The following is a 13,276-nucleotide window of genomic DNA, read 5'->3' on the forward strand; positions in this document are numbered from 1 at the left end:
CTTTTCATATTTTTTTCAATTAATTTACAGTGCAGCTGGGGTGGATCATTTTCCCTTCCACATCATCTGAGAGCTGTGGTTGAGTGTCAGTTGTTGTTCAGCTGTGAGACTGGTCTCAGTCACTGTGCTTTACTTGATGCACAGAAATACACTGCTGTGTCTGTAGGCTCCAGCCTTTTGATTTCTAAAGAGGAGTTTCTTGTTTTAGGTCTGTGAATTGTAAATTTGGATTTGTCGAATGCTGGCTCTATATCTGCACTGCCTTCACCAGGGGAATACCCTATTAACTCCATTTGGCCATCGGAGTTTTGACTGTACCATGAGATTCTCAGGTGGGTGTCATCATCATGTTCACAGCGGAGGTTCCCAGAGTTATCGTCAGGCTTTCTAAGCATGATTGAAGGCTCCTGAATGACAGTGACTCCATCAGAAAAACCTGATAGAGATATACAGTACAGTAAGCACAGGTCATGAAACTGTATATTAACCAAAAATAGTGTTTATAATTTAATTTCATAATATTGTTTATTTAAGCATGTGTAGTACATATGAAAATATAGCATTGAAATTATTGCAGTAAATAGTATTATATTATTATTTACATGTAACATTACTTTCTCAAAAACAATATCTCTAAAGAATAATAGAATATAAATGTGTTTATCAAATAATCATGTAAAAACTCTTACTAATAGACAGATGCACTGCCAGGAGGAGATAGAGGAGTTCCATCCTGTTCCAGGTGATGACACTCAGTCTGAAGGACCTGCTTATCTCTCTTTGATGAGCAGGTCTATGCAGTGATGTCATCATCGATGGCAGCCAATTGGAGCTTCACACTCTTCAATACAGCCAATAAAGCCTGTGGGTGTGACGACAAGGAGGGGCTAGAACCCATGCTCAGTGTTATCCAGCTCATTACTTGGGATGTAGGTCTAATATTTTACCTGTCAAGTGTCTGTTCACTTAACAGCCAAAGATAAAGTTCTGTCACTGCAGAATGATATAAACAAGAAGTAATTTTGCAAATTAATTTACAGTCAGTTTAATTTTACCATTAAATATTTTAAAAATGATAGAGTAGACTTTGGTGAATCTTTTGTCTAACTTACAATGCAGAAGGCCACAAAGGTATCTATATTTCATATAATGTGATTTATTTGGCTGATGCCAAGGTGACTGGTACTTATACTGTTGGGTATTTTAGTAGAGCTATGTGAGATAAGTATCTTGTTCAAGTGCACAACTAGTGTCATAAGATGGTATCTGAGCCCACAATGTTCCTAGGTGGAACTCCACAATGGCCCCTGACAGTTGTGATTGACAGAGATTGAAACAAGTGAATTTTCCTAAGCTTCAGTCATTAGAAGGTCTCAGTATGATAGTGGAGTATTAATGAATGATTTCTATATTTCTAGTCTACAGAAGAAAGAGCTCCTTTCTTTCCACTCCCTGTGAGAGCTGTGGTTAAGTGTCAGTTGTTGTTCAGCTGTGAGGCTGGTCTGAGTCACTGTGCTCTACTTGATGCACAGAAATACACTGCTGTGTCTGCTGGGTCCAGATTCTTGATTTCTAAAGAGGAGCTTGTGATCTGAGGTCTGGTCATTATAAACTTTGATTTGTCAAAAGCTGGTTCAGTTTCTGCACTGCCTGTACCACTAGAAAAAGCTATTAAAGGCAACGCTCCTCTACTGTCTTGCCGATACCAGTACATTGAAAAATAGGTGCTATCATCATGTTCGCAGTCAAGTTTAACATAATCAGACCCATTTTTAATAAGACAGATTGCAGGTTTTTGTTTTACTGTAACTCCATCAGAATAACCTGTAAGAGAAAAGCGTGAATCAGTAAAGTCATAGTTCACCATATATAATTGCAATAGATAATATGGAGTCATAATAGGGTGCTGAAACATAGCAAATATAATTTCATACCAACATGCACTGAAATGTTTTATATTACACATGCAAATTATATATTACAAGGCAAGGAAGATTAACAACCTAGTTGGGATGGGATAACAGTGCTATCTTAAAAACAGTAATTACATGCTTATGAGTTCTTCATATAATGACGAACTAATGCTTACTAATGCTAAGTTGCAGTCCCCAGAGCAAGCAGAAGAGCCCCATCCTGTTCCAGACTGAATGTGATGGACTTGTTTGTCTCTTTTAGATGAGTAGCGCTAGACAGTGATGTCATCACATCAGTTAGCCAATGGCTTCAGCCTCTTCAGCTCAGCCAATGAGACCTGTGGGTGTGGCAGGGGGTCAGAACCACCAGCTCTGCCTGCAGTTATCTAGTTCTGTACCTTTGATAAAACAATTTGCTATGGGTGTGCTGCCCGTAAAATTGAGTTTCTTTACCTGTTTTCCAAACAATGAAAGATCGGCAAACCAGTGAATGTGTTTGAGACTTGGAAAAACTTTCTATCCATTCTGATGCCTTTATCACCTACATTGATGGCAATTATGGTGGTGCAGAATTGTGTTCATATGTTGCAGGGAGGGATGGAGTGTAGACAAGGGTGGAAGGGAAGAGAAAGGACAGTGAGAAGAAAGGACAGCAGTGGAGCAGACATCACTCTTTACAAGAAAGGACACAATCACAAAAGGGAAGAATGGCCCCTTTTCATCAACAGAAGTGTGAACCTATTTTCATTTACATCATAACATCAGAACAAACAACTATCTCTGTATTGGGTTTCCTGAGTCTTCAGAGACTTTCCCTGGTACACATTCTTTTGATTTCACTGCTACAAGCAGCTGGAGCATACCACAGGAGCATTTGAATTCACCACCTGCTTTTATTGAAAAGTATAAATGAGAGCTGAAGGAGATAGTGGGGAGATTTTAGTATTAGATAAATTCGTATTATACATTCTCTGGCTTTTATTCAGTTAATTGTGTGTTTAATGATCTATAAAAACCGTATATAATAAAATAAATTAAATAATTATACAGGTTTTCAAGGTCTGTTGGGCTCTTGGCAAGACTATGCCCCAAATGGGCCACTCACACATATATACTCAGGTAAATGAAGACAAACCAGTCACCATGGGCAGTATGTGTTTGTGCTGTAGAATGAAATTGAAACACCTGGAGAAAACTCACAAGGATAAGGCAGCAAATTTAGAAGCCTACAAACAGCAGTGTTTCTGTCAGTACAGACAAAGTTATTGACTATTCATCAGTTTTATTTGGCACAAATTAGCTTGTTATCTTCAAGCACAACAGCAATCAGACGTTTTCATTCGTCACTTGATTTATTTAAGCAGCACATTTTCTGTCTGCTTTGCATTTAATGTGGCAGAAAAGAGCTGTTTTCCTTCCAGTGGCTGTGAGCTTTGTGGCTGAGTGTCAGTTGTTGTTCAGCTGAGAGTCACATCTGAAGCACTGTGTCATACTCGATGCGCAGAAATACACTGCTGTATCTGCAGACTCCAGAGGCTGGATTTTCAAAGTGGACTTTTTGGTTTCATTCCTGTTCATTACAAATCTTGATGCTTTAAATTCTGGTTCCTCATTTATGATACCCACACCAACAGAATAGCCTATTAAAGATAACCCTCCTTCACCAACTTGCCGATACCAATAGATATTGTTAGTACTAGTAGCATCATATTCACACTGTAATTTTACAGTCTTTCCAGGATGTTCCAGCACTTTTTCAGGAGCCTGAGTGACATCATATGCGAAGGTTAAATCTGAAAAAATAAAATAAAGCAATAACATCAACATGCTGCTCTTATGACCTTAGTTTATATTGACACAGTAAACATTATAATAACATAATAAACACTGCATCAGGTACAACAATAGCTCAGACAGGAAAGGCACTTACTGGTTATATAGTGTATTAAACCGAACAGACAGAACAATGTGATCATGATTTCAGTTGATACAGACAGGAGCAGACTCACAGTTTCAGGTACACAATGCACACAGGACAAGCTGCACCACAAGTCTGGTCTTTATACTGTATTGACTGTGGACCAATTGGGACTTTACACACAGCACTGCAGGAGGGGAGAGGTGGGGTCTTCTAACTGTTACGAAGATAAGACTATAAGAAGTTTACAAACAAGAGGAGGGCATTTGAATCACTGTGTTAATTTTTTTCCCCTATTCATTTATAGATCTGAGGGTCTTAGAACTGTTTTTTTGTTCATTTTTTAAAATGTATTTACACAAGAACAGGTGATTTACTGGCAAAAATTAATTCTTAACTGAATCATTACTAAAATCTGGACAAATTCCATGCAATCTTAAAAATCATAATTATTGTAATTTCAATTCACACGTCAGATATAATATGTATTTTACTTGCAATTGTCATTGTATTATGCTTTTTTTAAATATCACTTTTCCTTTGTAACTGTTTCCTTTGCTGCGCGAGGATTCCTTGTCCAGCTGGAGAGCTTTGATAAGAAATAATTGGGAACTGAACATGACACTTAAGGCCTAGCTACTGTATAACTGAATGTCTACGTACATGCAAAAATCGGAGTTTGGTTGCAGAACAGTAAAGAGAAGTGCTTTTAACATGGACACCAGTTGACTCGAGACACAGAGGATTTATTGACTTGTTGTCATAAACTTGAGAAAGGGGTAGTTCCACTGGCTTTCCACAGCTCTTCCACTGGCTGTGAGATGTGTGGATGAGTGTCAGTTGCTGAACTTGTATGTTACTGTAGTTTGTGACAATTCTAGGTTAGGCCCTTAATTGCATTCTGTATAATGTTAGACTGAGAAAGAGCTCCTTTCTTTCCACTCCCTGTGAGAGCTGTGGTTGAGTGTCAGTTGTTGTTCAGCTGTGAGGCTGGTCTGAGTCACTGTGCTTCACTTGATGCACAGAAATACACTGCTGTGTCTGCTGGGTCCAGATTCTTGATTTCTAAAGAGGAGCTTGTGATCTGAGGTCTGGTCATTGTAAACTTTGATTTGTCAAAAGCTGGTTCAGTTTCTGCACTGCCTGTACCACTAGAAAAAGCTATTAAAGGCAATGCTCCTCTACTGTCTTGACGATACCAGTACATTCTGTAATGGTTGCCATCATCATGTTCACAGTCAAGTTTCACATAATCAGCCCCATTTTTTATAAAATGGATTGCAGGTGTTTGTTTTATTGTAACTCCATCAGAATAACCTGTAAGAGAAAAGGTGAATCAGCGAAGTCATAGTTCACCATATATACTTGTAATAGATTACTTGGAGTTACAACAGAGCACCAAAACATAGTAAATATAATTTCATACCAACAGGCACTGAAATACTTTCTATTTCACATGCAAATTATATATTACAATGCAAGGAAGATTAATACCCTGGTTGGGATGGGATTATATGGTCACATAATGCTATATAAAAAACAGTAATTACATGCTTATGAGTTCCTCATATAATGACTTATAAGCACTTACTAATGCTAAGGTGTAGTCCCCAGAGCAGGCAGAAGAGCCCCATCCTGTTCCAGCTGAAGAGACTCAATTTGATGGACCTGTTTGTCTCTTTCTGGTGAGCAGAGCTAGAAAGTGATGTCATCACATCAGTTAGCCAATGGCTTCAGCCTCTTCAGCTCAGCCTATGAGACCTGTGGGTGTGGCAGAGGGTCAGAACCACCAGCTCTGTACCTTTGATTAAACAATTTGCTATGGGTGTGCTGCCTATAAAACTGCGTTTCTTTACTTGTTTTCCAAAGAATGAAAGATCGGCAAACCAGTGAGTGTGTTTGAGACTTGGAAAAACTTTCTATCCAATCTGATGCCTTTGTCATCTACATTGAAAGCAATTACGGTGGTGCAGAATTGTGTTCATTCTCTTGGTTTTATTCAGTTAATTGTGTGTTAAGTTCATGTGAGCTAGAAAGATTCCATATGTTAACCTGGTTTTCAAGGTCTGTTGGGCTCTTGGTAAGATTACACCCTAAATGGGCCACTCACACATAAATACCAGGGGCAATTAAGAGAAGCCAGTCAACATAGGCAGTATGTATTTGGCCTGTGAGAAGAAATTGAAGCACCTGGAGAAAACCCAAAAGGACAGGGCATCTCAGGCTGAAATCAAACTCAGAGCACAAGAGCTGAGAGGCAGCAATGTTAACCATCAGGGCAAGCTAAGCTATTGACTATTAATCAGTTTTATTCTGCACAAATTGGTTTATTATCCTTTTACAGTACTGTTCTAAAACAAAATAGCAATCAAACAACATTTAATAGCACAATTGTAATAGCATTTGTCGTTTGATTTACTTAAGCAGCACATTTACGGTCTGCTTTTAGTGTGGCTGAGAAAGAGCCAGTGGCTGTGAGCTTTGTGGCTGAGTGTCAGTTGTTGTTCAGCTGAGAGTCAGATCTGAAGCACTGTGTCATACTCGATGCACAGAAATACACTGCTGTATCTGCAGACTCCAGAGGCTGGATTTTCAAAGTGGACTTTTTGGTTTCATTCCTGTTCATTACAAATCTTGATGCTTTAAATTCTGCTTCCTCATTTATGATCCCCACACCAACGGAATACCCTATTAAAGATAACCCTCCTTCACCAACTTGCCGATACCAATAGATATAGTTTGTTGTAGTACCATCATATTCACATTGTAATTTTACAGTTTTTCCAGGATGTTCCAGTACTTTTTCAGGAGTCTGAATGACATCATATGCAAAGGTAAGATCTGAAAAAATAAAATAAAGCAGTTATATCAACATGCTAGTCTTAGGAAAGTACTTTATATTCTTAAATTAAACATTACAATAACATCATAAACACTGCTTCAGCTACAACAAAAAGTCAGAAAGGAAAGACACTGCTGGTTATATAGTGTATTAAAAAGACAGAACAATGTGATCATGATTTCAGTCAATACAGACAGGAGCAGGCTCTCAATCTCAGGTACACAATGCACAAAGACAAGCTTCTACATTAATAAACGTTACAATGACATACTGTAAACACTGCTTCAGCTACAACAACAGTTCAGACAGGAAAGTCACTTACTGGTTATATAGTGTATAAAACCAAACAGACAGAACAACGTGATCATGATTTCAGTTGATACAGACAGGAGCAGACTCAGTCTCAGGTACACAATGCACACGGAACAAGCTGCACTGCAGGTCTGGTCTTTATACTATTTTGACTGTGGACCAAATGGCACTTTACACACAGCACTGCAGGAAGGGAGGGATCAAGTCTCCTAAGTGTTGAGAACTTAAGACTATAAAAAGCTTACAAACAAGAGGAGGCCATTTGAATCACTGTGTTCATTTTCTTTCTAGCCATTTATTGATCTGGGGGTCTTACAACAGAAGACATTTTTACATTCCACAACTTAAGATACTTTTTTATATTCAGTTTTATTTATTTAGGTGATTTTATTTATCTTAACACTGGCAAAAATTAATTCTTAACTGAATCATTTTTTCAAACTAAAATTTGGACAAACAATACTTAACTCCATGCAATGTTTAAAATAATCATTATTTTAATCTGTTCTAATCTGAAGCCACACATTACGATCATTTATATTTACATGTAACTGTTATTGCATTATGCTTTTTCTGCCATACTGGAAGTATGGAGACTAATAAACGGGACCAGCATTTGAAGCCATAATATTTTGTGAGTGGGAGAATTACTGTACTAACTCATAACAATTAATGATTATCCCAAATCTGAATTTATTTTTTTGCCACTAGCTGTGTAGCAGGCTTTCCAGGATTTCCAAGAATTTAAGACATTAAAGAATTGAATGTCCAAGAATTTTCAAGAATTGTATGCATACATCTAGGTTTTTTGTTGCTTAAAAACATGCCCTCAGTGTTTTATTTCTTAACATAAATGTTGAATGCCACAATATTTTACTAAACATTGATGATATCCCCCATGGAGATCAATAATAAGTTGTTTTTCCCAAATGCTTGATTTTCTTGAAATCCCTTAATGGCTCATTTTCTGCGTTTAACATTTTTAATGTTTTCACTTAAAATATCACTTTTCTTTTGTAACTGTTTCCTTTGATTGCTGAAGGATTCCTTGTCCAGACAGAGAGCTTTGCTAAGAAATAAGTAAGTGGGGATTGAACATGCCACTAAAAGCCCAGTTACTGTATGACTGAATGATACTGACATTTTATTATCTGAAAACTACATATACAGTATAAATTCAAAATGCTAGGTTGCAAAACAGTAAAGAGAATGGCTTTTAACATGGTTAAAAGCTGTCTCAAGACATGGAGGATTGATAAAAATCAATGACTTGCTGTCATGCACGTGGAAAAGGGGTGAATCTCTTCCACTGCCTGTGGGAGTTGTGGTTGAGTGTCAGTTGTTGTTCAGCTGTGAGACTGGTCTGAGGCACTGTGTGAGACTTGATGCACAGAAATACACTCCCTTGTCTGCAGACTCCAGACTCTGGATTTCCAAAGTGGACTTTTGAGCTTCTTTTCTATTCATTACAAATCTGGAAGCTTTAAAGTCTGCTTCCATGTCTGCAACTCCAGTAGCAACAGAATAGCCTATTAAAGATATGCCTGTTTCTCCAACATGTCGGTACCAGTAGATATAGGTGGTTCCAGTTATGTCGTGTTCACAGGACAGGTTTATAGCCCCCTTGGGTGTTATCAATATCTCTTTAGGAGTCTGATCAACATTGATTGCATGACACAAATCTGAAAGAAAAATAAAAAGCATCAGCTAATGATGAAAGGCACATAAAGAAAAATAAAATCCCCATCCTACAAACATTAAAGTTTTTACCAAACACTGATGTCTCTACAGTATGACAGGAAAAGCACTTACCAGTAATAAACTGCATTAAACTAAGCACACAGCATATAATGACCATCATTTTAACAGGTGCAGTGAGGAGCAGGCTCTTGATTCCCTGCAGATGATACTGGCATCTGTGTATCATGATTGAGGTTTTGATATTGTGAAAATTGAGCCATTTGGGCTTCTTTGTGCGAAGTCTATTTCATCTTGAGTGGGCGGATCTTCTTATTTTTAAAACTAGTCTACTAGTTCAGTGTAATGCTTAGTGCTCGTTTCCAGCCCAGATCTTAACCATTTACCAGATAGAGAATTTTATCCTGTTTTTTTTTTGCATCTATCTGAACATTACTCTTAGTTTGACCCTGCAGTTTTATTTAAAGCAAGACATAACTTACTGTAAAGCAATTGTTTTGAGCATGTTTTTCTTAGTACTAGTAAAAAAAGCCCCTATGTCAGTCCATGGTGAGAGGCAAGTTAGACACAGTAATTAAGTGAACTGTTGAGATTGGGGACCAAATACTTTTTATTTGGGGCTGGGTCAAAGTTAGTTTATAATCACTGTGTATCAGTCTTGTGCTGAAATATTTCTTTGAGACAACTGTGCAATGCAATCTTTTTAATACAAGATTTACTGTACATTTTGGCATCTTGCAACAACTTTGCTCCAGCTGTAAAGTTAGAGGGTAATCAGTAATAAAGTACATGTTGGCAACAAAAATAAGAAATGCAACTCCCCAGGCTTATTTGCCATAGTGCAAGTAATACTGGAAATGCGTGATAACTGCTCTCTAGTGCCTGTATTGACACACACAGATTGACAAAGTGACTGCTCCTGGATGACTGATTTTGTAACACCTGGTGAATGTTATCATGCATTTTCTTTTCAATTGGCTGTGAGAGTTGTGACTTGTTGTGCAGCTGTGAGGTAGGCCTGACATAGTGTGTGATACTTGACGCACAGAAATACACTGCCGCATCCTCCTCCTTGAGACCTTGTATTTCTAAAGAAGAGTTCTTGATTTCAGGTCTCAGCATTTTAAATCCTGATTCAAATGCCTTGTCGCTGTACACCATGTTAGGAGCATTGGAGTAACTAATTAAAAGTAAGCGCCGGTCTTCTCCCTGGCGGTACCAGTACATGTAGTCGTGGTTGTTGTCATCATGTTCGCAGTACAGGGTAACAGGATCCCCATTTCTTTTTATCACATTTTCAGGCCTCTGAGTGATTGTGACTGCATCTGAAAAAACTACACAAAAGATAAGGAAAAATGTGATATGGAAGCATGAGATTTCTGATCAGGAGAAACAAAACAGACTTCTTACGGTACAGTGTAGCAGGAGAGATGGTGTGAAAACAGAGCAACAGAAAATCCAAGCCACCAAAAACTGTCTTAAGCTCATTTTCTACAGCTGGGGAACTCTTACTTGAAATAAGAAGGATATGAAGGATTAACTGCAGCCAGGTACTCATCTCAGCAGCTCAGAAACTTAGATTATGCAACTGTAGTTCTCTTGCAGTAGCAGTTGCAGGATGTTACGTTAGAGGCACCACCTCCCTGTGACAATAAAAACACGTCAAAGATCTAAAAAACCAGCTCTGAGTAAACCATAAGCCAGATGATAAAGACATTACATGATGCCCATCAACTGACAACAGACTGTTTTAAATTCATTTTTGGCTAGCTGGGGAATACTTATTTGAAATAACAAGGATGTGAAGAATTTAATGTAGCCATGTACCCATTTCAAAACTGCCTTTTGCTGCCTAAGTCTGTGTTTGACTACTTCTTCTAAAATATATATTTCAAAGGACCTTGAAAGTTTATCTTAATGGTAATGTATTGCCTTGATGCGTGTATTAAGAAATTTCAGACCTGTCTTAAGCAAATTTGAATGCATTCACAAATACAATACAATACAAGCACTGCAACCTATTTTGTTAAGAAGTTTTTAGGATTTTTTTTTGTAATAAACAATAACAGTATTCCTTTTAAAATGGTTCATTATCTTCAGATAGCTTTGCCAAAAATGAAATGAAAAAAGAACTGTGGTTTTCCTGTCTGAGTATGAAGTTATTGCAGAGACAAGAGACTATATGAGGCACTGTGTATACTGGCTGCACAGAAGTATGTGCCGCTGTCTTCAGGTGTTGAATTGGAAATTGTCAAGGAGCCCTTTTGGGTTGTTTCTCTGTTCAGTTTGAACCTTGCTTTGAACTTGTCTTCATAGTTTGGATCCTGCAAGCTGTAACCATATCCAATCAGTTCCAGAGCTCCTTTGCTTTTGAGTTGTTGGTACCAGTACATAATAATATAGCTGCTGTCATCGTGTTGGCAATGAATGTCTACTTTCTGTTCTGATCTTCTGGACAGGAAAGGAGTCTGTTCAAATGTGATACCAACCACAGGACCTGTGGAAACAGAGAGACAAAGAGTAAGGCTGGCAAATGAGAAATAACCTACAATGTCATTTATAACTCGTTATAACCATTTATAACAGGTATTTATCATTTCTTATTAGAGTGCTAAATGTAAGGGTCTCAAAGATTTTATTTAAATCTATTCATCTATCTACATACTGAACTTTTTCAAATAGAAATGTTAACTTAGATATACAAAGCACATTTCTTACATGGAATCAGACTCAGAAATATAGTAAATCCTACTAGAGCTCTGAACATCTTGCCTCAGTGCTGGAGATAAATGAAGTCTTAATGCCATAGACTCAGTTTTCTTTAATGAGGATTGACAGCAAAGGTTGTCAAACACCAATAAGAGCAGATCTGTGGATAACATCATTTAAACCTCATCAGTATTTATTGGATTGTATCTCCCCCTGCTGGGTATATTCAGCCCAGGAATGGTACTAGGCCCATTTCAAAGTGAGAAAACGCATTACCAATTCAACTGTTTACATGAAAATGTCTGTGAAACACAGAAGTCTTTGTTTCTGCTTTCTGGAAACTCTGTGCTCATCTCACTACCCCCTTGTAATGTTTGGTAATACTGTTTTGCAGTTTTATTAATCATCATGTTATATGGGTAAATGATCCATTTTCTAACTGCATCTTCCAATTCTGGGGCACAGGGGAGCTTGAGCCTGTCCTGGCAGGCAACGGGCACAAGGCAGTGTACACCCTGGATTTACCCAGAAGTCAATTAACCTACCAGCATGTCTTTGGACTCTGGATGGAAACCACAGCACCCAACAAAACCCCACATTAACATGGGGAGAAAATACAGCACAAGCTCCCAGCAGATAGCACCCCAGGAAATGGACTCATAGCTCCAGCGCTAAGAGACAGCAATGCTAACCACCGTGCCACTGTTATACCCTACGTGTAAAATGTTAAAACTTTTATAACCACCACCTTAGCTTGAAGAGTAAACTGATTATTATATATTCATTACAGAATAAATATCAGGCAAAATACTGGACATCTATCCTTTTTTCAAAAGCTGTATAAAAAAATCAACTAAAATATACAGTATATTAATGCGTGAGACAAATAATAGACAGTCTAGTTAATATATTGAAAGTTGAACTGTTATAAATATGATAAACAGTTATACATTTTTAATGTATATAACATTAATAGTTTTAATGTATATATTATTTGTTTATTAAGAGAATGCAAAGCTTTGGAATGTCTAAGTGTGTCCGAGGTAAAGTGTTGTTATTACTATTAGATTATTAAAACTTCCTGAAAGTACAGTATAGGAACTTTAGATGTTTGAGAGATGGGGCTCAGCGTTAGTTGTTGTGCAGCTGTGAGGCAGGCCTGAGACAATGTGTGACACTCGATGCACAAAAATACACTGCCGCATCCTCCTCCTTGAGACTTTGTATTTCTAAAGAAGAGTTCTTGATTTCTGGTCTTAGCATTTTAAATCCCTTTTCAAAAGCCTTTTCATTGGCCACCATATTAGCACCATAAGAATACGCTATTAAAAGAAAACCCCCATCTTTTCCTCGGCGGTACCAGTAGATGTTATCATGGTTGTTGTCATCGTGTTCACAGTACAGTGTAACAGGATCCCCATTCGTTTTGATCACATTTTCAGGCCTCTGAGTGACTATGACTGCATCTGAAACAACTTAAGAGGAAAAAGGTGAAATGGATGGCTTAGAATTCTGACTAGAAGGAAATGAATACAAAAGAAGCAAACAAAACAATGAAGCCACTGAAAAAGATTATGCTTATTTTCTGCTAGTTTGGAAAATCTTACTTGTAATAATGTGGATATGAAGGAAACAAAAAAACAATGTGCCCATTTCTCCAGCCCAGCCACATATCCTGGTCCCTCAAGAGTGACAGGAGTACTCTCATAATCTTATGAAAGCAAATTAGAAGCACCACCCTCTCTGTGGTACGCCCCTGTGACACCAGCTGTAGGACAGTTCTCACATTTCTCTTGACTTGAGATACAGCTTAATTTTCCTTATCTATGCCTGTAACATCCTCGAGAGGTGCATCCAAGAAGGTCTGCTCTAGTAACGCTCTAT

At 37.9% G+C, this 13,276-nt stretch overlaps 1 protein-coding gene across 16 annotated transcripts in view; it reads right to left on the minus strand.

Annotated features, from left to right (window-relative positions):
- Positions 1–13,276, minus strand: part of LOC148653551 (T-cell receptor beta-2 chain C region) — a 219,471-nt gene that overhangs the window by 29,700 nt on the left and 176,495 nt on the right. For 3 of the 16 annotated variants that reach the window (XM_088648711.1, XM_088648716.1, XM_088648712.1), the window contains exons 1-2: positions 11,402–11,508; positions 10,884–11,180 (exon numbers count right to left, since the gene is read on the minus strand). The exons of 11 other annotated variants lie outside the window; for them this stretch is intronic. In XM_088648711.1, coding sequence (XP_088504837.1) covers positions 10,884–11,180; positions 11,402–11,450 — 346 coding nt within the window. In that variant the 5' untranslated portion in view covers positions 11,451–11,508. Of the gene's footprint in view, positions 1–3,406; positions 3,707–3,843; positions 3,954–5,422; positions 5,481–10,883; positions 11,181–11,401; positions 11,509–13,276 lie in introns of those variants that run through there. 2 more of the 16 variants (XM_088648702.1, XM_088648713.1) reach the window with 2 other exon arrangements.

This window comes from Lepisosteus platostomus, chromosome 10, assembly GCF_059453375.1.
Source record: "Lepisosteus platostomus isolate fLepPlt1 chromosome 10, fLepPlt1.hap1, whole genome shotgun sequence".
Classification (NCBI taxonomy): domain Eukaryota; kingdom Metazoa; phylum Chordata; class Actinopteri; order Semionotiformes; family Lepisosteidae; genus Lepisosteus; species Lepisosteus platostomus.